We start from the raw sequence: 25,581 nt of genomic DNA, 5'->3' as shown, positions 1-25,581 counted from the left end.
GACATATTTTTCCAAACGGCTGTTGAGTGTTGGGATATTACCTCGTCAATGTCAACCTTTAATAACTCATAAATAATTTTGTAGGGGAAAGACGAGCATTGTCGTGAGAATTGTGGAAACGTTTCTGCCGTCTGTCCATATTGAACCAAAGTAGTTATTTTAACAAAATCAACACATTTCATGTTCTAATTGTGCTTTTGTAACCGCTTTCTGGAATTTTGTTAGCATCGTTTTTGTGTTTTCATTTCAGAAAAGTTTTTGGTTTACACGGCAACATTTTGAAAAGTGCAGAAACACTGAAAACGTAGTTTTCATGGTGGGCCACTAGTGGGTGCTGTTGTCTGTTTTTGTAATGAACGCAGACACATACACGTAGATAACAACACAATACAAACATAAACAACGGCGAGTACACGGACATTCGTATGGACAGAAAAACTTATAAAACTGCCAAATCCCAGGAGAATGTTGACTTGGAATCATGTCAAAGTTGCGTTCTAACTTGAAAACGTTGTGTAGACGAGGTCTGAGAAAAAAAAACGTCTGTTTTTGTTCTTCCTCGAATAAGTGGTAGCTTATTTGGAGAACAGGATCTTTATCTGTGGACAATATGGAGACTCTGAAAGTGACAAATATGTGATTTGAAGGCAGAGAAAGAAGACAGAATGTCTTCCATGTTATCCTTGAGTAGTTTGTTGTGTTACAGGGTTCACTGGTATCGGAAAAAATATATAAAAAATCTGATATTGAGTGTACCAATCTGAATCGAACTCAGACTATAATAATAAGGTCCAACTCCAATAATAATAGAGATTACACACGCACGCACGCACACGCACGCACACACACACACGCACACACACAGTATTTCACCCTGCTGACTCCTATTAGCCAAAGGCAACTCAGCCAGCCATCCAGACACATAGATCTTTGTCAACTTAGCAGGGGAGGTTATGAAAATTATTCTGCAGTGTTCTTTTCTGTGCAGGTCACCATCACAGGTTGGCTGGTGCTGAAGGGTAAGAAAGGTAAAAAAAAAGAAAGGGAATATCATGCTGAGGTCTGTTAAAGGAGAGAAAGTAAAAGAAAAAGAACGAAGCTGTGAGCAGAAAAAAAAATAAAGTAAAATGTGAGTGAGTTTGAGGGGGGATTGGACACGGGGGAGAGGAAGATAAGAGGCAGAGAGCGGAGGAAGAGATTGAGGTGTGGGGAGAGCGTGGTAAAGGCAGACAGATGTTAAAGGCAGACAAACAACAAAGCGTGGCGTCTTGTGTCTCATCTCGGAGACCAAACAACAAAACCGAGGAGATGAGAGAGGGAGGTGGAGGAGGAGGAGGAGGAGGAAGAAACCAGTGGGCTTCTGTCTGTCTGCCTGCTTCCTGGCTCGTATGATAGACTCACCCTCTCCCCTCCCACCTCCCCCCACAGGAGAGGTGTATTTCAGCGTGCACCTCCGAAGTGGGTTTTCCACGTCAGCGAGGGGCAGCAGACAGCCTCCAGACGGAGGCTGCGAGCTGCGAACTCTCAGTAATCAGCCCAAAAGACAGTGAGGAAGAAGAAGAGGAGACAGAGACACAGCAGGTGGGACTGTGGGTGGAAACGCAGGAGAGCTCTGGGAGATGGGGGAGGACACATCCAGACTGAGGCTCAACGGTCTGCTGGGAGACACACACACACACACACACACACACACACACACACACACACACACACACACACACACACACACACACACACACACACACACACACACACACACACACACACACACACACACACACACACACGCTCGTCGTCATTAATGTTCATAGAGTTTTGTTCGGTGCAGGCATGTGTGTGTGGTTTCATTACAAAAACAACCAACAGCACCAACTCATGGCCCAACATGATAACTACATCGTTTTCAGTCTTCCTGCCATTCCCATGTGAACGTAAAGCTTTTTTAAAACAAAAATGCAAAACCGAGGCGTTTTTCACAAGAAACGTTGGCGTGTAAAGGTCGCTATCAGAACCATCAAACGGGCGTCCAATTACGGGCAGTCAATGCCAGACGTTGCTTCGCTATCTCAAACTTCAAAGACAGTAGTTTTCCCCTGCAGAGTTTTTGTTCTGTCTTCTCGTAGATCATTTCTCCAAAAAGTTGGGACGGTGTATAAAATGTAAATCTGAACCGGAAGCCATCAACTGCAGCTCTCATAATTCCGCGGTACGTTTACAATCAAACATAGACGACATATAGTGTCTATTCAACAGCTTCCTATTGCTGTTGCAAGCGTCACTACAACAACTCACTGCTGCCAGATCGGGCAGGTTTTTATACCAGGATTCAAAATGGAGTCCTCTATATAGAAGATCAAGACTTTTACCTGAAGTGCCCAATATAAAGTTTGACTCAATCAATTAAAAACAATTACATATTTTAAATTTGAAGCTCGGGATCACCATTCATTTAGTTTCAGTGCAAACTTTTTTAATCGTCGTCGTAAATCACAAAGAGTTGATGGGAAGCGTCTTTCACGTACTTGGAGCCTCGTTTCATTCACTGTTGGTGTTCATTGTATTTCAGAGCCTCACATTCACAATGGATCATCAAAATGCCAATTCAGAAGACTTAATTCAACTAATGAAGTACTTGAAGCTGTCTAGAACCTCAAAATATTATTTAATTGTGGTTTCAGTTTGAAAGTTTGTTGAAATTTACCTATTGAAAAACTGAAAGATCGACAAGTGTGAAGCTTTGCTGCTCCACAGAAAGATAATCTCACTGTTTTAAATGCAACAGCGTTTAAAACAGTGAGGAAAGAGGAAGGCTTTTCAAAAAAGCTGCAGCAGAAGACAAACGGCCTCCTCCTCTGCTGTGTAATTACACTCCCTCTGTTTGTAATAACTCACTTTAATCTGCTCTCCCTCTTCTTCTTCTTTTTTTTTTTTCTTCTTCTCGTCTCCGCCTGCAAATCAGAACTGGTTTCCATTTTGGAAAAAGATGGCTGCTCAACAGCAGCATATGCTTGCGTGGCGTTTTCTTCTGCTATGACTCACTGTCACGCTGGCTGTCTTTCCGCAGAGATGGACCGTCTCTCTGACTCTATTTTGGTCGGCGTTTTGCCTCTGTCTCTCTCTCACTCATCACGTCTCTCCCTCCTTTTTGTCACCCTCCTCAGCCTGCACCGAGCCACGTGTCTCGGCCTCCTTTCTTTTTTTTTTTTTTTTTTTAAAATTCAGTCTCTCTCTTTCGTTTATTGCCCTCCTCTTCCTCAGCCATCCTACAGTACATGCTTTTGTCATCACTTCTTCTCTTCCTTTATCCCACCTCATTCCACCCCTCCCACTTTTTCCTCCTCCCTCCGACGCTCAGATGAAGGGGTGTAAACATGTCTTCCACATGCGGCCTCATTGTGCCGAGCCAACAGAGCAAAACAACCACGCTTAAGTTGCTCAATAGGCTTCACCAGATGACTAGCGCCTCCTCCTCCTCCTCCTCCTCGTTCACTTTTTTCTGCCCCTTCGGGTTGAGATGCTTAACAGGCATGAAGCAATGCCTGGCAGGCAGGATTAAGCAGGAACCAGACACGGAGGGAAGATAGAAAAGACAGGAAGGAAAGAGGAAAGATAAAGACAGTGAAAGTGAGACAGGGATGAAAAGAAGTGAGAGGGAAGAGTTCGGGGGGGGGGGGGGGGGGGGGAAGAAAGGAGGAAAACGCAGGATAAAGGAAAGTACAAGTGGAAGGGGAGGAGGGGGAAGCGGAGGGGGGCGTAAAAACAATTAAAAAAGAAAAAAAGTCCTATCAAGAAAAGTTTCTTTCCTCGCTGGAACGACTTGGCCGTGACCGCGGGCTGAACTTCAGAGCGGTGCTGAGCAACAGCTGCTGACAAAACTACAAAAACAGGAGAGGAAAGAACCGAGAGGAAAAATATGATGAAGAAGAAAAGAAAGAGGCAGACGGAAAAGATTAAGGAGACGCAGAGGAGGCGGAAGAAGAATGGCGGTGAAGGAAAGTAAGACGAAGAACAAGAAGAAGAAAGACAGAAGAAGAAGAAGAAGAAAAACATTAAGGAGACGCAGGAGGCGTAAGAAGAATAAAGGTCAAGAACAGAAAAAAAAGACGAAGCAGGAAAAGACAAACAACATTAACATGAAGTGAAAGAAAAGAAAAGAAAGTAGAAAAAAAGATTAGGGAGTTGAAGAGGAGGCGGATGAAGAAATAGATTACAAAGGTGAAGAACATGAAGAAAAAGGAAAGATGAAACAATATGAAAGAGAAAACAAATACTGAGAAGAAAAATGACAAAGAAGATGTAGAACATAAAAAAAGAAAGATGACAAAGGAAAAGCAGATGAGGACCATGAAGACACAGAAAGGAAGACAGAGAAAAAAAGGAAAATTAGGCAGAAAATGAAATGAAAGATGAAGAAAATAGAAGACAAAGAAAAGAAATTATGAAAAACAAGACGGAGATTAAGAAAGACAAAGACGGTCAAGAACACAAGGAAGAAAAAGAAAGAATAAATAAGAATCTGAATTAGAAGAAGAAGTGATTTGGAGGAAGAGTGTTGGAGTTTTGAAAGTGAGTCCTGCTGAAGGAGGGATGGATGTGGGTATAAATAGAGCCGGAGAGCAGAGGGATTGAAGGAGTTCAAATAAAGGGGAACATAGTTAAGTGTGGAGAGCGGCTTGTGCTTCGTAAAAAAAAGAAAAAAAAAGAAGAAGTAACGGTCCAGTCCTCGGGGCAAACAGACCGGCGCAGACGCAGCTGCAATATGGTTCATCTCCACCTCAGCAGCTCACGTCTCCTCCCAGCTGGCAGGAGTTTCAGAGCTGCGAGAGTCACCTGCCGTAATGGAGAAGAAAACCTCCATTCACAGCAGCGGCAGCTGCCGGGCGTCGGGCTCGGTCAGGACGAGGATTGTTTGGGGTGAAGAGCGTACACCTGCAGGACACCAGCAGCTCCGTGACCCCCCCCGTCCACACCCTGCTCAACGGGACGGGCCGGCGATCTGGTGATCTACACCTTTAAAACGGCTCCATTGTGCCTCGTTCCCTCAGTTAATCAGTCTGAAAAGCCGCGATCGTGAGCAGATTGCGTCGAACAGCTTTCACTCCGACTGCTCTCGTACGCAGGAACAGTCCCTACTCAAAAGGACACGGCGCCTCCTGCAGATTACCCACGCTGCAGAGTCGTTAGGGACCCGGCGCTCCAATAAATGCTCCACAGACTGGAGCACTGACTGGAGAGAGGATATTGGACACGTTGGAGCAGGAATGCAAAAACTGGTGCACATGGAGGAAGGTGATGGATGTGGTCTCCGCTCCACGTTGCAGTACAGAGAGTGACTGGTGGTTCTGCTTTCTGTGCGACAAGAGACAAGCACCATTGGCCATGAACTTCATTATCTGGTTCCGCGTCGTTATTTTGCATCCCTGGGTTGGTGCGATTGCTGCTGGGTGCCTTTAAGCTGAGCACTTCATTTAACTGGGGAATATCTCCCCGTCTCTTATGAGGATATTAAAAGCTGGAGTTAAATGATTGTACAAAGTTGGATTTTATGACAGAAACGTGTACCGATGAAGTGAAATGGGAGTTCCAAATGCAAATGTTTAAAGGGAGTTCATTATCCACCGCTTTAAGAGTTTTTATCCGTTCCTGTCCTTCTCTCCGGTTCACCATCAAAATGTGATCAAATCAAATCACTCTTCCATATTGGCGTCGCCACAGAAGCTAACGTGATGCTACTTTTTCACATGACAACGGAAAACTTTCCTTGTGTTCTGGGTGTCTGTTTACACGACAACAGTGCTCAGTGACTGAAAACTACTTTTTGAAAATTTCCCCCATGGTGCAACTTTTTTTGAAAATCCCCCAACTCCATGGAAACGAGGGAAATGCAACTTTCTGAAATGCTGCTTCTGCTAATGCACACCACGACTGTAGTAACAGTTCTTCTGCACATGCTCAGTAGATGCTCAATGACAAGAATGTTTCCTCCAGAGTGACCGCCGATCCATATTCTCCTGGACTTGGTACTTTTATAGTTGAGAGTCACCATAATCAGAATCTGACTTGTTGATGTTTAGAGCATATTGTTCTCGACGCGTACGGGTGTGTGGTTTCATCACACAAACAAGCAACAGTTCCAACTCGTGGCGCAACAAGAAAATGTTCATTGTTTTCTGTGGAAATGGTCAAAATGTTGCTGTGTGAAGGGGGAAGGAAAGCTTTCTGAAACAAAATGGAAAACCAAGCGAAAGCTTGAAACATCTAAACGGGGCCCGAAGCACCAAGTGCACATGTATTTAACACCAGGCCCTCATTGTGTTTTTTCGGCTGGAACGGACGATGACGGGGAAATCAGTCTGCAGCCAGAAGATGAGTGAACGATCCCATCAGCTTCATTATCTCGGCATCTGCTTCGTTTACAATGAAAATACGTCGCCTAGGTACCCATTAAAAGTTAATCAGGCTTGAATTTCTAGACGTCCCACTAAAGCACCAGTTCATTCAGTGTGAAGCATGGACATGAAGTTTTTTGTAGGTTTTTGCTAGTATGTAGTTGAATGAGGCTTTAACATACAGACTTGAATCTGTCTTCTTAGCTACGCCTCTTTCCAACGAGCCGCGGTCAGCGCTTATTAAAACACTCGCTCCCGCTTGATGCCGCTTTAGGAAATCAACCTGAAGATTCTGATTTCAAGAGTCGGCGCAGAAATCCAGCAGAACGGCGCAGGTTCAATGTCTTCTTCCTTCCGTCCTACACCCTCACTGTCTTCCTCTTGTCATATCTTTCTTCTTCTCCTTCTCCTCTTCTTCCCTCCGTCTCTCTGCTGAAGTACCACTTGGGGAGTTCAGCTCAAGGCGAATGGTTGCAAGAAGAGCTTCTGACTCGACGAGCTACAAAAAAAAAAAAAACCTCTTTCGGGCGGCACAAAGACTGAGTGTAACCGGAGATATCAACGACTTAGCGACTCCCACACACACAGACGCATTTTATATTGTTTTAGCAACCTTTTGGGTGCTGGCTGGCTGGCTGGCGGCGGCTTCGTGTTTCCAGGGTGGGTTGGAGGGGGGAAGGTCGAGCCACTGCCAGTTCAGCGTCGGAGCAGATCTGTGGCAACTTTGAAGAATTTAAATAAATTGGAGGTTACTCAAGGTATTAAATTTTTTTTTTTAAATGAAAATAGAAAAAAATCCCAGAGTGAGAGAATATTGCATTTAGGCTGATTCAACAGCATCCAGCACTGAATGGAGGCTGCAGTGTGATTCTGTCTGTGTACTCCTGCAGACAAAAAACAGCTGAGAGGGCATGTCTGTCTCTGTTTCGGGGCTGGCACGGACGCGCGCACACGCACAAACACACACACAGTGGCTGACTGTCTAGGAGCTGGAGCACAGACATTTACTGCAGCAACAGTCGCATAATAACCGAGGGAAAGCAATCTGTGCTCCAAATAGGATTCCCAAGCAGTCCCCCCCCCCCCCCCCCCCCCCCCCCACACACACACACACACACACACACACACACACACACACACACACACACACACACACACACACACACACAATTCATCATCCAAAGCCAGGTTCTTATGAGGAACCATAAACTCTTCCCATTAGGAAACTTGTCTTGTGAAAATATAATTGCGGTGAATGAGCTGCCCTGGGGTGCCCAGACCTGGTGGGTGTGTATGTGTGTGGGTGTGTGAAAGAGGGGGGGGGGGGGGGGGTTAGACTGTAAAAACCCTGTTATCACCAACGCAAAAACAGTTTGAAACATTAGCGGTTGGAACTTCCCCCCCAGTTATGAATCGTCACCCGATGCAGCTCTTGGCGTAGGTGATCCGCCGGCTTTAATCCCACCGACAGATGGGGCCGGGCCGCGGGCAAGCGGGAGGGGGCACGCAGGGGCCGTGCATCGCCATGGTTGCTGGGACGGCACTGGGCCGGGACCCTGAGCCGGATGCAGTGAGTGTGACCTATATTAATAATTCACACACTCCGTGCAGAGCGAGAAGAGGCCTGGCCGTCATGAGGAGCCGGGAGACGCGGTCGCTTCCAGTGGACAGACCAACAAAGATGCATTAAAGTTTACATTTAAAACTCTTAAAGAAAAGAAAGAGACAGCGTGGTTTTAAATGTGAGCCATTTAAAAGTGCTCAAGCGAGCCGCCACCATAGATTCGTCTCCTCGGCTTTTCTATTCCCTCTCACACACTCATCTTTTATTTCCATGACAACCAGTTTCCGTGTGAACACCAACTACTTATTTCCACGTCCCTTTTTTTAGGCTCGACAGGAGCCATCTTCAACGAGCGAGCGCGGGAGGACAATGCTACCAAAGCGTGTGTGGAAGGGCTAATAACCAGAGGTCAGGCTGCAATTATGGTGAAGATGCGAGAATTTTGAGTACTGCGATAAAAATATATCTGGCCAAAAAGGAAGCTGTTTGACCAGTTGTGTCCTTTCTCTTATTGGACCTCATTTTAACCAGATGCAACTGAACCACGTTCGTTGTTTTTAGTCATTTTTGCTTGAGTTTTGTGCTTCAAAGTTCTGCTGCCTCTGATTGGCCAAACACGTCGGCATGTACGGCGCATGGAAACTGAAAATCCATCGCAGTTCAATCTGTCTCACATGTGTTGATATTTCGATGATAAATTTGCGATATTCTGTTCGTACACGGCTGCAATCCAACCAGAATTTTACAAACGACACTAGTAAGACAGAAAACAGAAAATAACTACAAACCAGGCAGAGCGCACGCACGCACACACACGCACACACACACACACCCAGAGGTCCTGGTGCCAGGGGAGCGGGAGTCGTCCTCCTGCCAGGAAGAGGCGGGCCTTACCTCCACTAAAGACCAGCTGCCTCTTGGGTTCATGATGGCTTCAGCCAACATCCAGGACAATGCACGCAGACAAACACAACAGCGACCACAACAGAGCCTCAACAACCTTGTAACTCTACACTTCCTTAGTAAGCAATCCGTGAGCCCAGTCAATGAAACACATCCACTTTAAAACAGCCAATGACGGGCTTCCTGTGAAATTACTGAGACAGCAGCGGTGGACGACTCTCCAAGTGGCGCCGTTACACTTTAAAATCTCAGATTACAGTTTTCCTAAGTGTGGCCTTTATCGAAGAATATATAAGTAAACAGCCGGGAGGCCAGTATAGTGCTTCCCAGACTGACCGAGAGATCGCAGGTTCCGCTGTCAGGGTCAGAATTGGGCCCCGTTTAAGCGACAATGTTTCAAGTGATTCGTTTTTGTGTCAGAAAAGTTGAGCTTTTACACGTTTTAAAAATCCTCTCAGAGCAATCATTTACTACAGCCACAGTGTGCATGCACAGCAGCAGCAGTTCAAAAAAAGTTGCATTTGCACTCGTTTCCAAGGAGACAGAGTCGGAGCATTTTCATAAAGTTCCACCTTGGGAGCCGTTTTCAAAAAGTTGCGTTTTTGAGCACCGTTGTGTAAACGGACCCCCAAAACACAACAATGGTTTGTTGTCGTGTAAACGGGACCGGATATTTGCAGGAAACTGCTTCATGTTGGACGTTGCTCTCGTCTGCTGGTGAGAAAAGAGGCAGCTGCCAGTGTTTGGCTTCACTCTAGTTTCTTGGCAAATCCTAAATTGAAATGAGGGTAAAAAGAAAATGGAGGCAACTGAAGTTATGAGTTTAGGGCTGAAACTACAGCAACACGGTATGGGAGGTTAGTATTCAGCGTAGCAGCAACCTGCACTCAGCTGAATGGAAAATTCTGACATTCTTGTGCTGAAATGTAAACAAATAAAACAAGACGGGATCTATTAACCGACAGGGTTAAAAAGGGGAGGAGGAGCTTGAGTACAGCAGCGGTCACTGTAGTATCTTATTGGATTTTGGCTCATTTTTGGTTTTAATAAAACTTGTGCATCGTCCGGAATAAACCGGCAAGCACCGATCTAAAACATTTTGGACTGCATATTCGTCGTAATTGACATTTTTCACTACTTTCTGACATTGAGAAGACCAGAAAAGTCCAGATAAATCAAGGAGATCCATTAAGAGATTTATTACTGGAGAAATGAGGTGCTAGTTGTGGAACTGATGGGAGTGTAACGAGGCAGCACAACACCACCAGCCTTTTCCATCATAGCCTCCTCTTAACGGAAACAAAACTCCATCGGTGGCGTCTGCAGAGATCAAGTGCGCAGGCCGGGCTGCGAGCGGCGGGAGACGGCGGTGATGCCGAGATAACTTAGTTAGCGAGACAATGCCGGTGCAAAAACCACTTTGCATAGCAAGCATGAGATACATCTGGGACCTCCAGAGAGTGTGCAGGAGAGAGGGAGAGGGAGAGGGAGAGGGAGAGGGAGAGGGAGGGAGGGAGGGAGGGAGGGAGGGAGAGAGAGAGAGAGAGAGAGAGAGAGAGAGAGAGAGAGGACAAGTGCTGCGTTACGAATGGGGGTGGGGGAGTCAGGCAAGACCAGACAGTCTGTATCTCCCCCTGACCCCCTGTCTGAGTCCCTGTGCGTGTGTGTGTTGTGTGCGTGTGTGCGTGTGTGTGTGTGTGTGTGTGCGTGTGTCCTCTCTCTCCAGTCCAGACAATAGAGCAGACCCTGTGCCTGATTGGGGTCAGCTGGTGGCTGCCGGGGGGAGGAAGAGGAGGAGGTGGGATTGGGGGAGGTAGGTATCAGACACCGCTGTCTGACTTGTGTGTCTGGCCGGGGAGGGAGAGGGACTAAAAAAAAAAACCCAGAAAGAATCAGACAGCCCCTGTGAATGGCTAATGAAGAGCGAGGAGCAGCGATGGAGAAGGGTGAGGACGACTGGAGGCTTCTTTCTCTGACTCCTACACACACACACACACTCCCAGCTGGGAGGTTAAAGTGGGTTAAAATGCAAAAAGTGAAATAAAATAAGAAGAAAAAGCCCACGAATGTCACTGGAAGGCCCGGCCATCTTTCCTAAAGATATATCTCACACTATCTGCTCTGTTCCCAACAACTAGCCCTCTGGTTTGGTGCAAAACTTTAGCTTTTCCTCGTGACGGAGGACAATTCAGCTGAAGCTACAGCACTTGTGCACAGAGCTGCAAATGTTGCAGCTTTTATGGAGAAAATTCAAATAGTACACAGTTCATAATATCAGGATTTGTCTGATCGCCCTTTTCTGGCTGCTCGGTGGCAGTGTTTTTATGTCATAAGAGGAAGTCTGTAAACTGTGAGTCTCAATATTAGCATTAGCACGTGCGGCTAACAAACAATTCACGTCTTCATTGGAAAACATTCACCTCGCCACTAAATGCAACTAGGAATAATAAAAAATAAAAAAAAACTGCTTTTACACGACACAATGAAAAAATGTGGAATTTATGAACGCATGTGTTAATTTCACTTACATTTCTACATTTCAGAAAGCTCATGCTCCTGATCGGCCAGCATCAAGAAGCATTGGGTCAAACACACAGCAGCAAAGTGTTTGTAATTTGACTCCAGCTTCATTGCCAGACAGCTACCAAAGTACCTACCTCCTGCCTCCAGCTGTTTAATCCTACTGAGGTACAATACGGTACTGCAGACGGTAAATCCAGAGGTTTTTCTTGTTGTTTTTCTTCTCCAACACAAAAGCCACTTCCTCTTTCTTTTCTATCTTTATCTCCTGCTCTGTGTCTCCGTCTCTGCAGTAATCCTTGTAATTTCCTGTGATAAGGTCAGATCCAAAGCAAGGCCTTGTTAGGGCGCAGCCAGCAGCCCAGCTGGCACCGAGCTGTGGATTTACAACCGCCACCTCGCCCCGCCTGCCCCCTCGCCCCCCTGCCCCCTCGCCCGCTTTGACCGGGGCACCGACAGGGGCTGACAAACGAGGAAGTGTTTTCATAGCTCGGTTCAGGTGGAAGACGTTCCGTTAGACAAAAGATAAAACCTGATCCGGCTTCTTCAACGTCTAAGCCTGAATGTGCTACGAAGAAAAGATTTAGTGGCTCATTTGAAAAAATAACAGCCCGTTTAAAGAAGAAAAGAGAGCGAGAGATCATAAAACAAAAGCCCATCAAGCAGTGTTGGGATAATCGTCCACATGGGTGCAGGAAGTGTCTCTCTGTTGCAACAAACTGCCATAATAATTACACAATATTTAAAAATATAGCGACTATAGATCATCCCAAAAACACGAGGTGAGCCGTCCACTTTACATACCCTCCTTCTGTTTCTCTTGCACACGGGGACGTTTTGCCCTGTTGGCGTGAGTCAACGCTGTAATCGCTTCTCAATCGCTGCACACAAGAGTTAAAGAACCCGGGAGATTAAGAAGAGCTTATTAAGAAGGCCGCTCTGTTGTGATGTGGCAGGAAACCCGTCAACGTCGTGTTGTGTGACAGATCAGACCTGGCTGAGTGGGGCACGAGGAATCATCTTCAAACTACTGAACTGTTTCCTCTCCTCAATCACTAACATAAAACATCTACTGTCTGATAAAATAGAATATCTCCACACGGCTCCTCCTCCTCTTATGAGCTCTCAGGTTGTATCAGGTATCATGTATCGCAGTAATCTGACCAGTACTCCGGCAGTGTCGATACTGCATCAGTGCATCCGAATACTAAAGATGCATTTCCAAGTCATCACAAGGAAATCCCAGCTACATATTTGATGCGATGCTTTGATGTTCTGCTAGATTTTATGCATTCCGTTTGTCTCTGCATGAACTCGGAGTACCTGTGTGAGGTACCTTTACACCTCCGGCCTCATCACAGCAGACCCATTTCACCACCATCAGCATCAATTCTACTCACTCTCAACTGATCTTTACATTGCAACTGACTCACAATATAAAACACCAGCCAGAGTGAGGACTAGAAGCTGCAGAAGCGCAGATATCGACTCTTTCATTCTATGAATTCCTCCTCCTTTGACCCCCGGCAGTTCCGTGTGAGATTCGGGTGTGTTGTGCTCGCTGCGAGCAAAGTAGCCTGGAGCGTCTGGCCTCAAGCGGAGCTGAGGAGTGGGATGCAGGAGGTGTGGCGGGCTCGCTTCTTTCTCACAAGACGGGACTTTTTGGATTTTTTTGCTTTCATTGTGGAGCTTGTAGTTTTCAGACTCTGGATGATCACTTGAGGACATGTTCAGCTCTTCCTACGGAGACACTACGGGCTTCACAGTCTGTTTTCACATATGCAGAAGGAGTCAAAACCCCCAAAAATAAAATCCTAAAACAGGATCTGAGTTCTGACGTTGCTCTGCTTCTGTGACCCTGTAAAGCCAACTACTGAACAGTCACATGGTCGTGATGTGTGGATGCAGCAGTCGTCAGGGATTATCTGACTGCACTGCTGATTGCCTTACTTCCCTGAAGTAACAGTTTTCCACAAAGACACTATGAAATGTCGGGAATTTACAGCTTTTGCATCCATTTTATTAGCTCGGTTGCTGGCTCTGTGAAACAGGACCACTGTGAATCAGACACTTCAGTGTCTTCTTGCATATTAAATGACTTAAACCTCAAAGTTCGTGGCTTATAATGGAAGTGCATCGTAATCTTTGAGTCATCCTCTCTTAACCGAGGTCGTCACAATCTCCACACTACAGAGGTTCCTGGTGACCAAATTCTCTGTCGGCGACAGAAGTATTTCATGAAGGCGAATCGATTAGGCTCAACAGATTCCATCAACTTCCAGAAACATTTCCATTCGACCGAGTTCAGTGGAAACAAACCCTGCAGGGTCATCGTGGCGACGTCTAGCACTACTAGCATCATCCGTCACTCGCTGCAGGACACACGTCTCTCTCTCTTCTATGTAATAAAATCTTGCTCATGCAACATTTCAATGAAGTTACACGCCATCCTCATCACTTCCACGGCAGCCTTTCTGCTCTACACTCGAGCCTTGTCTCCGCTCAAAACCTCCGTCGTTACTCCAAGTGTCTTCGTTTTGCATGACAGAATCAGAAACGCAAACTGAAAAGAAACTTTGATGTCACCCAGCTTCAAGCTCATTCATTTGTGGGTATGAGCATAGCTGTGTCTGAAAACGGAGTCCTTATTCTGTAATGGAACATTTGAACGATAAGCACTGGTGTGGAGACGTTTGACCTCCTGCAGCGGGACGCTGACATCTTGTTTCAGACGCCACGGCTCCCACACTGGAGTGATCCTCTAAATCGCCTCTCCACACCACTTCCACCCTTTTCGGAAAACTTTACCATGTAAGCCTCTTCAAAATCCAGGGAAAACCCTGCAAACCACTTGAAGAGACATGTCATTATTCCTCTGTCTGGGTGTTCCTGCTCACACAAACAAACGGATTACCCAAAATCTGACAAACAGCAGGCGGCACGGCGCTTCAGCTTCATTTTTTCCCCCTGCTTTTTTTTGTTGTTTTTTTCCTTGGTTTCATACGATGCGAAACAGCATTTGTAATTTCAAAGCAGTAATCGCTGCTTTGTTTCATGTTAGGAGGAGAGAGACGAGGCTCGCAGCGAGACGGGGGTTCACAAAGGGTAATAAACATGCCAGGCATTTTATTCGTCTGGATTCTGGGAAAAACAAATCTGCAACAAGAGGAGAAAAAGGAGAGGATTGTGTACTGTCGGCCACTGTCTGCGGCGTCTTGTTTGACTGTAATATGTCCCGTCCACAGTCCTGGAGTCACGAGACGCACAGCAGACACAGCCCGGTTCATTCACCGGCGCGCTTTAGCATCTCAGACAGTCAAACTGTGTGTAAAAAAGATGCTGACCGAGGCAGCAGACTTCCAACGTCGCCCCTCCCCACTTCCACTGCTATCACGCACGCACTTGACGGATGGCCTGTCTGCGCACACACCAGGACTACAAATCTGCCCTCGTCCCAAGGGCATTTTGGGAACTAAGGGAGGAGGTCTGCTGTGTCGGTGTGTGTTGGGGGTAGTTGCAGAATCTAGACACAAAGGGAGTCCCGGCAGCCAGTGACGAAGTTGTGAGAGCTGACGGGGGGCTGGAGCAGCGAGCGGGCTCCAGACGGAGGGGTGAGTGGAAGGGCGAAACCTTCCTCCAACGCTGGCTGGAAGTGGCTGCCTGAACTTGACCTGCTCGCCTCAAAACATCCGAGTCGACGCTCAGAGGTGCCCACTACATTCCAAAACCATGAATCTGCATCGGGAGCGTCAAACTCTAATCCTAAGGCCAAGCTTGAGATGTCTGAACCGATAAAATTAAACTTTCAATACATATTGTTTCCACTGTTTTGGTGAATTGCGGAAAAAGTTTACATTCAGTTCAATACGTGCAGTTTCAATGCTTTGGGAATTTTAATGGTGGTCCCAATGGTAAAAAGCCACAAAAAACAAAAACACTTTGCAGCATTCAGCAGTCTTGTCTTTATAAATTCATTCTCACAGTACGATGGTTACTTTATCAATAAGCTTTCACCGTAGCGTCACTGGGTTTCGGCTCGGGTCTCAGTGTGATGCACTAAAACACGGAAAGTAAATTCAGAAATCAGAATTAGCCCAATTGTCACACACGGCAAAAATACACTAGAAGAGACGAACAGTGGCTCTTCTTCACTAACCCAATAGGATCAATAATTAAACAGACGCTTTAAGGGGCTCTGCAATATTGGAGCAAATCACAAGATGAAGCTCGGATCCACCAGGTTCACATTATAAAGCTGCACCCAAAACCAACACAGAGTTAGAACCATATGAATAAACAGAAAATAAACCAGATTCTCATCAAGTTTACCGATTAATCTGCCTTCGATCGTTTTAAAATCTGAGAAAATGGAAGTGAAAAGATTCATAAACAATTTTTTAAAGCCTGCCACATCTAGTTTGGTCTAAACCAAAGACAGTTGACAGTTTGATGACGATACAGATTTACACCAGTCCAACGATGCCAAGTCAAAATCTGGTGAATAGAATGTGACTGACCTATGGAGTTTTGACCGTTTGGCACACCAATGGTGTGTAATAGCAATGGTCATGGAGGATTCGGCTGATTAATGACGTAACCTCACTCACATGGCATTCGATCGACTGATGGTGTATTTCCAACCATCGCCGCCGCATTGGGCTGACCTGTGGCACGTCTTCATCTGGAGGGAGTCGCACTCAGACACAGTCAGAGATTTGACATTTCTCTTTCCTCCAGCAAAAAATGACTTTCTATTGTCCGGAACCAAATAAAACACATATCATTTCAAAACTTTGCTTTTTTTTTTATCAAAAAAGCCATTTGGCGGCGTTCCGAGGAGATTTTTCTGCAACATGTTTTTCAATCAAGCCACTGGTAATGAACTCTTGCTGCTCTGGCTATGCAGGCGACATCTGAACGTTTTGTTTGTTCGTTTTTTCAACTATGAGAAAAGGTTGACTGTTTTTATGAAGAAGAAATCAACATTATCCTGTCTCTCATAACCACATGGCTTAAAGAGGTGGGATCCACAACTAATTAATTATCTGCTTCTTATTCATCTATAAGCCGCAGAAAACCTGAAAAAAGATGCACCGCGATCTCCTAACGTAAACTTCAGACACTAAAGCGACGAAGCTTATTGTTAAATGAGACAAAGAAAGACAGCAAGCCCTTTACAGGGAGAAGCTGTGGAACAGATAGTAGGTGGAAACTTTGCTTCAGATTAAGAAGAAAGGCCTAAATTACTGTTAATAGAATGAATGCTCTGACAGAACGCTGATGAGAAGAGTGCTGTGTCCATGAGATTTGGTTAACTTTAACAAAATTTGGGGGGAAAAAAACTAACTAATTTGACTGATAAATTCAGAATTCGAGGTTCAAACTGCCAGGTGTTTGTAGGACAAACTAATTCTGAATGAAATGAAACCAAACCGTCGCTGATTCATGTCAAAGCCCCTCATGAAGAGCTATGGAGCAACATACCCCCCCCCCAAAGCGGTTTTTCCCCCCCCCCAACAAATGCGCGCAGAAGTTGCCCGGACCAGCGGCCATGTCAGCGATGTGAGGGGAAGCGGGACCCCTCGACACCACGTCGTCACATGAAACAAGGAGCTCTTTCTTGGAGTGGAGCGCTGCTGCAAGCCCTCGGCTCGGGGAGAGGTGGCACACTAAATAAGGCTCCATTGAGAGACGTGAAGCAAGTGCAGAAATTCCCAGTGAAATTAATTACAGGGCCAGTGATTGCAGACGGAGTCTGTCTGGGAAGGTGGGGGAGATTCCCTTTTCTTTTTTGGAAAAAGCTGTTGTTTGGTTGTGTTTGTCACTACACTCCCTCAGGTCGCTGAATTTCTACTCTAAGTTTGAAGTCGCTCCTTTTTCCCCCGGCAAACAAGTCTCATTATTAGAGTTCATTAATAATAAAACTAAAAAAAACGATTCCAAATCACCTACACAAACAGACCAAACCAAAAAAAAAAAGAGGTAAAAAAACCCGAAACAAACAACAAAGAGCTTAGTGAGAGATTGGATTGGCTGTCTGGCTGGAGACTGCAGGGTAAATATTGGCTGAGCCGGAGAGTGTCTCTGTGTGTGTGTGTGTGTGTGTGTGTGTGTGTGTGTGTGTGTGTGTGTGTGTGTGTGTGTGTGTGTGTGTGTGTGTGTGTGTGTGTGTGTGTGTGTGTGTGTGTGTGTGTGTGTGTGTGTGTGTGTGTGTGTGTGTGTGTGTGTGCGCGCGCGCATATATCTGGGTGTACATCGACGTGCGCGCACTTACAGGGAGAGTCAACAAGTAGCCGTGTGCGTGTTTGGCCTGAGGTGGTTGACAGATGACCCCGCTGCCACCTACACACTAACACCGCTCATACACAGGATTACAGATCAGGCCGCTTCCATCCGTCTGGCTTGCTGCTGACCCCCCCCCCGCAGCCGTGCGCGTAGTGTTGACAGATTAACACTCGAATCATCCACATCCACTCAGGTTTTTGCTAAACATAACAATAATGTGGGGTTTTAAATCATATTCTTGGGCTAATAAAGTCATGAAATAACTGTCTGATCAGCATGTTTCGATAATCAAAACCATTTAAACAAAGTAGTTCAATGAAACTAATGAGTTCCCTAAATGGAGGTGGGGTAAATTTATTGTTAAAGATGCGTTTTCCTCCTTGGCGGAGCATTTTCGAAAAATTCAACTTCGGGAACCGTTTTCAAAAAGTTGCGTTTTCGGTGGCTCCAAATGCCGTTGTTGTGTGAAAGAGTGTCCGTGTCCACCAGTGTTTGTCTTCACTGTAATGGTTCGACCAATCAGCCTTCCTCAGAGCCAGTCTGGGTAGTGATAAAAGGTTGGGAATAACTGCTCCACAACATGAATAAATTACTCCACTGTGCTGACTACAGCCTAAAATAATGTTTAACTCTACTGTTTCGCTCCATTTTGCTGATTGGCAGATCACTTTCCCAGAATACCTCAGAGTTACGGAACGCACAGCGCTGCTGAGAAGACGGCGACATCCCTCAACGGCGAAGACAAGCTATTTACATTAGCAGAATGACCCCGTGCAGTTAGCATATAGGATTCCCCCGGTATGCTAGGAAAGACAGGGACGATCTGGGCACGAGTCAATACGGGATTAAATGACTTAAAAGTGGCCAATGTTTGCATAAGGACTCCACCTTCTCTCTCTCTCACACACACACACACACACACACACACACACACACACACACACACACACACACACACACACACACACACACACACACACACACACACACACACACACACACACACACACACACACACACACACACACACACACACACACACACACACACACACACACACACACACACACACACACACACACACACACACACACACAGTTTGACCTCAGGACTTTATAACACCACACCTACCATCTAAGTGCATTGCACAATGAATCCAAGAACAGCAACCAGCTTGAGGCGCACACACACACACACACTTGTGAGAAGCCCCCCCCCCCCCAACCCGCCTCCTCTCCACCCACCCTCGCCTTTTCAAAATCCTACATGTGAATCCCAGCGTGCAGGCTGAGGTTCGGTTCCCCCGGCCGTGACACACTGTCTGCGCTGTGATCCCTTCTGTGTTCCCAGTCCCTTTCAATTTCCCTCCTCATCTGAATAAAAGAGGAAACACGCCAGTGAGACGGCCCTCTATGCTTTAAAAAAAAAAAAGGAATAAGGGGGGGGGGGAGAAAAGAGGCAGACTGTAGCTCTTTTCTTCAGCCAGAGAAATCATCAAAGCATGAGCTGCATTATTCAGCCCTGCCGAGTCTGCATGACAACACAGCCGACAAACAAGAGCTCTTTTCAAACCAGACGGCCACTACAGTAGGACACAGCTATTTCCAACCACTTGTGAATGGAGCTCCCTCCCAACTAGTGAGACCTTCAGCTGATGAGAGATGCGGTGTTAAAAAAATGCCAGGCCGGCGTTGATTCAAAGTGCCAAACGTGGCCCGAAATACCCCGAGCGGCTTGTTTCTGCAGTTTTACACTGCTGCAAGTGTCAACCGGCACAACCGGGTCACTTTCCGAGGAGGTCTGGAGTCTGAGGCAGACATGTTATCAGTGTGTGTGTGTGTGTGTGTGTGTGTGTGTGTGTGTGTGTGTGTGCATCACTTCATGTGTGATTTTTCCTGGCTGGCAACATGATGATGGAAAGGGGGGAGGATGGTGGAGTGGCGAGCCGGTCCTGTCTGCCAGACACGCCGCATACACACGCTTCTTGGTTACATTGTGGCGTCAGCGCAGCCACGCTCCTCGCTGCCAAATCTAAATCTAATATCCTGCGTTCACCTCATGTTGCCCAGGCCTGGCCCCGGACCCAGTGGAAATTACACATCACTGTAATTCTGTCTGTCCGTCTGTAGCTCATCTGTCTGTCTGTCTGGCTTCAGATGTGTCTGTTTATATCTCCCGCCTGGTCTGTGCATCTTGTCTGAGCTGTTTATTTGTCTGCATGCAGATCTGTCACAGTGTCTTCTTCTTCTTCTTCTTCTTCTTCTTCTTCTTCTTCGTCTTCACCTGCAGTGTGTTTGTCAGTCATAAAGAGGAACATCTGCGGTGGATCTGGCAGACAGCATTAGGGGCAGAGCTGATAATGATAGTTTCTCTCCGGGCTGCTCACAAGGCAGACAGACATAACATACCATTCCAGCGTTTCCTGTCTGTGCTGACAGGCAAACTATTTAACCCTGTGTGGTGATCCGTGTGAGCATGTGTGCAGCCGGGGGAGGCCTGCAGGAGACAGGAGACCCGCAGGAGAGTGCCCCAGAAACCCAAACACTATGCACAGTATATGCACAGTATATAAACAGTATATATACAGTACTTTCAGAGTGTATCCACAGTATATTCACAGTATATTAACAGTATACCCACAGTACATGCAGACCGGGAGATTAAAGGCAGAGCCATAAACTGAGTGCAGTGACATGTTGAGGGGGAGGAAGACAGAAGTTTACAGGGGCTTTTCGAACAGAACAGAATCGGTCCGCCGTCCTCCCGCAGAGAGCACACAACCCAGGCCGGTTAAGGTGAGCGGAGCTCGGCTCGTGTTACTCACATATCTCCATTCCCTGTGGCTGGGAAGCGGTGCAGTTGCAGGAGCAGGTGACATTGGAGTTGCCGGGGCCGCCAGGGGCCGTTAGGTTTTGCATGGGGCTGGGCAGACCGGGACACCGCTCCGGAGTGAGAGGAGCCGCCGGAGCCGCCGCCGCCGCCGCCGCCTCCGCCGCTGCAGCCACCGTCGGGGCCCCCCGACGGGAAAACAACAGAAAACTTCCAGGCAGCGGCAGCAGAGTCCGCCGCTACGAGTAACTCCCGACAGTTTCGCACTTATTTGTCCTCCCCGCGGCTCGTTATCCTCACGCCATGGTGCTCGCGGGGCGCCTCGGAGAGAGAAGTACACGGCGGTTCATGGAAGAGCCATTGCCCGTGGCTAACGCATTGTGGAGTTCTCCTTCCCCCACGGTTCCTCTCGGTTCTTCTCGGTTCCTCCGCCGCTGAGAGCAGCTGTCCTTCCACCCGCTTCAGCGCCGCACACACGGCCGCCCGGGACCCGCCCACAGCGCCGACTGACAGCCGGGCCGGCCAATCACAGGGCGGCGTGGGAGGGAGGGGGCGGGGCTGCGTGCTGCCTTCAAGAGCAGGACGGAGCGTCGCAAATCCAAGTTCAAAACTCAGAGGAGAAAAACGTTCAAACTTCCAACTTCAAAACTCAGTGGGGTAAAACGTTCAAACCCCCCGAAACAAAGAGTAACATGTTTAAACATCTGAAGGGAGGATCTGAACGTTCGAAACAGAGTTCTAATCTCCACAACAGGGACTAATCAAATCTGCAAAACATTTCAAACCTCAGAAAAAAGAACCAGAACGTTCAAGCCTCAGAGAAAAGGACCAAAACTTTAAAACCTCCAAATCAAGAATGAAAACATTCAAACTTCAGAGAAAAGGAGCAACACGCCTCCTAATGGACTTTTGTAACATCCAGTTAGAAATTCACCTGATTCAACTAGGAAATCTGGGAACATTTCAGATGGACAGTAGAGGACCAGGCCTATTAAAAATTCTGACATAACTCTCAGTCTCAATTCACAAAATAATGTCAAAATTCGGCCTTTTATTCACATAATTTTGACATTGAAGTCAGAATTCATACTTTATTGGCAGTAATACTCAATTATATGTCTACATGTGCATCATGCAGAGTTTTGTTGTGCATGGTTGAACCAGATGTCTCTGAATGACTTCTCATAATGCTGGGATTAAACTCAGACTTAAATCTCGGTATCCTGACTTTTTAAGGTACGTTTTTTTTCCCTTTTTCTTTTTTGAGATTAAAGCTTAAAGTCATCATTTGGACCTTTTTGGTCAATCAGTTGAAAGTCGGATTTCAGAGATGAACATGTTTTTCTAAGACTAAAGAGTTTAAAGACTTTTCTTGGGTGGTCCTTTCGCTTCTCACTAGATGTGTTCATTCCATGCACTCCTCGGTTCAGTTATGAGTGTTGCCACGTTCAGGGAGTCAGTAACTTATTGAGTATGTAAATGAAGTCAGAAGGCTATAGTGTTTATGGGGCCCCTGTTTCAGCCAAGCCTGTCATGATGCTGTCTGGTATCAGTGGTTAATATTCATGAAGTCCCTTGCATATATTAGCCATTGAATGCATAATTGGTCATCATGCTGCTGGACTACTTATAAATATTACCATTATGGGAGAAGAAGGGAATTCACCACTTGCATGTAAAAAATTTTTTTTAAATCTTGACAAGCGTATTAACCAAATAATTGGCACTCACATTGCAGCTCAATAAAGTCAACAAAAAGTAATCTGGCATGCCTGCGGAGAGAAATGTGACGTGTTCGAGGAGTACTTGAAGGCACCAAGTGAGAGAGGACGGGACAGGAGCTATATGTTACTGTGTGTGTGTGTGTGTGTGTGTTGTAAGGGGGATGGTTGCACATTGGTGGTTTGAAGGCAAGGGGTGGTGTTGGCTGGAGGGGTTGGTGGGGGTGGGGGGGGGGGGGGTGGAACCTGACTCAGAAAGCTAGCAGACGGCCGGGTCGTAGTTGACAATGGCTGTGGGAGAGCAGAGCAACTGGAGAGGAGTAGGAGGCGGGGGGGGGGGGGGGGGGGGGGGGGGACGAGGAAGGGGGGCAAGACTGGTCGGTCTGGTGTGTTATTTGGGGAGGGTGGGGAGAGAGAGAGAGAGAGAGAGAGAGAGAGAGAGAGAGCGCGAGCGCTTCGAGTTTCACTCCCTTGTTACGGCGGGCCGCAGCCAATAGAGACAGCTCTTTGAAGGGGGCTAACCTTGAGGTGACCCCCGTGCCGGTCTTGTGGTTCTGGGGCACATGTGCAAGCAGAGAAGCAACCCCCCCCCCCCCCCCCCCCACCCACCCCCCCCCCCCCCCCCCCCCCACCCACCACCACCACCACCACCACCCCGACATCCTCTTCTGAAGCTAACCAACTCCCACCAACCACACACACACACACACACACACACACACACACACACACGAGCAGAACTGTCTGCAGTCTATAAATAAACTAGGCTGTTCAGATTGGAGAGTGGCCCTGAATGCCAACTCCAGATGAACAAGTTCCTAAACTGCAGCCTGCGAACAAGTCGAGGTCAACAAAAAGCCTGATGGTGGCCCAAATTATTTATTGCACAACACCTCGGCCCCGTTTACACGGCAACGATTTCAAGTGAAAATGCAAAACTATTCCTCCGAATCACTGAAAATGCGACTTTTGAAAAATGCCTTCCAGGGTGGAACCTTTTGAATACGATCGAGCTCTGTCACTGTGTAGACGGGGGGAAATGGCACTTTCACCCATCTACACTTGCAGTATCAGCCCTTCAAACGCTAAAACGCACCACGGCCATAATAAACAGTTGTTCTGCACATGCTCAGTAGATGGACAATAACAACAATGGTTTCCTCCACAGTGTCATGACTCCCATCTTCTCCTGGGACTTGGTCATTTTGTAGTCGACAGTCACCGTAATAACAATCTGACTTGGTTGTCTGACCATATACGAATATCCGTATACTATATACTATACTACCATTTATAACATATTGTTTGCCCACACGAGGTCTGGCATGCCAACTATATAATTTTCAGTGTTTTGGCTGTTGACAGGTACACGGACATTGTTTTCAGAACGTTGCCGTGTAACTACAAAACCTTTCTGAAACGATGTATTTTCTTTTGAAACTTTGTCATGTAAATGGGGCCTTAGACACAACGACATAAGTTGAGCAGTGTTCCATATCAACAATTTTCTGGTGTAATTGGTGATATGTACAGCTGATGATATCAAGATGATCTTGCCTACACACCACAGACAACATTATGAAGTTGTTAGGTTTTAATAGAAACAACCAGAACTGGACAGTGACAGCAGGGGCCTTTCCTTGGCTGTTTTTTTCATTTAAATGTTTGTAAATGTGTAAATCTGCATTATGGGACTTTGAAACAAAGTGGACACGTGTGTGATCTGTGGTTCCCATCATGCACTGGAGGATCGCCCATCCATGTCAGTAGGAGCGACCCGGTGGAGGACTGCAGCGCTGACAAGGCCCAGAGACCTTGGTCTACCCTTCATCCACAGCTGCTGTGAAGAAGCAGGCCAAAGGAACAGCAAGACACACGAGGCTAAATCATCAAAACAGACAGTTTGGTTCTATCATCCACCCTGTTGGCCAGCGCATGGTCAACAGAGTGAATGATTTAGGTGGCAAAGTACAATGTGGGTAGTTAGACCTGTGGTTCCCATGGGTTGATACACTTTCTACTTTTGTATGAAGCTCAGAATAGCTTCGTCTCGGCTTCACTGCAATGGAGCAAATTCAAGAGTCCAGAGTCTTTCATAAGAGAGAAATCTTTGGGGGCTCCAGAGACAGTGTGGTTCAGACAATGACGAGCTGCGATTGGCCCTTGACTTACTTTGTGGCAGCTTCAGCCACATATGTTCCCTGCTCTCAATGCAAAGCAGACACGATGCCTTCATGTACCACAGGCATAACAAATTAACAACACCACCACAACCGCGATCGCTGGGTCAAAATGAAACAGGAAGAAGTAGAATCTGAAGCTTTACCACAAGGAAGTCTCAAGCAAAAATCACTTCTCCAAAATGGCCAAAAGAGTTCAGCACAGTATCTGAGGAGAGCCTGAGACTCTTTGAGGGTGCATTGAGGAGACATCTCCATAAAGATGGTCACCTTTTACAGGACGAGACCTCTGCTCTGCAAAATGTTGAGCTTGGTATGAAACCTCGAGAGAAGTCACTGTCCATTAATGAACTGTTGTGGCTGCTCAGCGTGATTGTTGTGTCCAGTATAAAAGGACTCATGACAACAACAACAACAACAACAACAACAACAACAACAACAACAACAACAGCTCCTCCGATACGCAGAAAACCTCACCCCAGATATGTGAGGGAGTTTGTATGTGTGTTGGGACTGCGGGGTGGTTGGTTTATTTTGTTTAGGCTGACTTCACCAATTGTTTGACATCCTCTTTGTATGAATACATACATTTTCAAAAAAAATCTAACTCCTTAAAATTCTTATCATTTTAAATGTTACGTTACGAAGAAGGACGAGTCAAACCATGGCGTGAACGGGAGGACTGTCTGATCATTGATGTTGGGCTTCTACATAAATTCAATGTGCACAACAAAGAACTTCCAGCTGATTTTCCAACAAAACAAAGGACAGTTTGATTATTTTTTTGATACCTTGCTGTGCAGAGAGCAAACCCAGAACCCAACAGGAAGGACTCCTTTCAGCAGAACACTTCCTCTCTTTTGCAAATCACCTCTGCGGCGTTCCACGCGAGCAGCATGGGAGGAAATCTCATCCCATATATGCTTTGGCTGAAAAATTACAGACCCCTGCACGGCAGATGAGCAGTTTGACCATTTTCATTCCGAAGACACCAGTAACCAAAGGCAATAAAACGGAATAGACCTCTGTGAGGGGAAAATAAGTAAATGGGAAAAGCAACGACCTCCGACAGATGTTCTCCATTAGGTGCTGCATCACTGGCCAACTTCTATATCCAATCAGGTACAAATATTTTCCTTGACGGCAGCTTCCCGTGAATTCCTCCACGAGCAAACGGACACTTTTTGGAA

The 25,581-nt window shown here is 46.5% G+C and overlaps 1 protein-coding gene across 2 annotated transcripts in view; it reads right to left on the bottom strand.

Moving 5' to 3' along the window:
• Positions 1-25,581, bottom strand: part of LOC308114621 (low-density lipoprotein receptor class A domain-containing protein 4-like) — a 205,015-nt gene that overhangs the window by 32,750 nt on the left and 146,684 nt on the right. Inside the window, exon 1 of one of the 2 annotated variants that reach the window (XM_080471660.1) lies at positions 20,486-20,901. The exons of the other annotated variant lie outside the window; for it this stretch is intronic. Within the exon in view, the coding sequence (XP_080327786.1) occupies positions 20,486-20,579 (94 nt within the window). The 5' untranslated portion in view covers positions 20,580-20,901. Of the gene's footprint in view, positions 1-20,485; positions 20,902-25,581 lie in introns of those variants that run through there. 2 annotated transcript variants of the gene reach the window in all.

The sequence above is a fragment of the Lipophrys pholis genome (assembly GCF_963383615.2).
Source record: "Lipophrys pholis genome assembly, chromosome: 9".
Taxonomy (NCBI): Eukaryota; Metazoa; Chordata; class Actinopteri; order Blenniiformes; family Blenniidae; genus Lipophrys; species Lipophrys pholis.
This window is presented reverse-complemented; position numbering and strand designations above follow the sequence as displayed.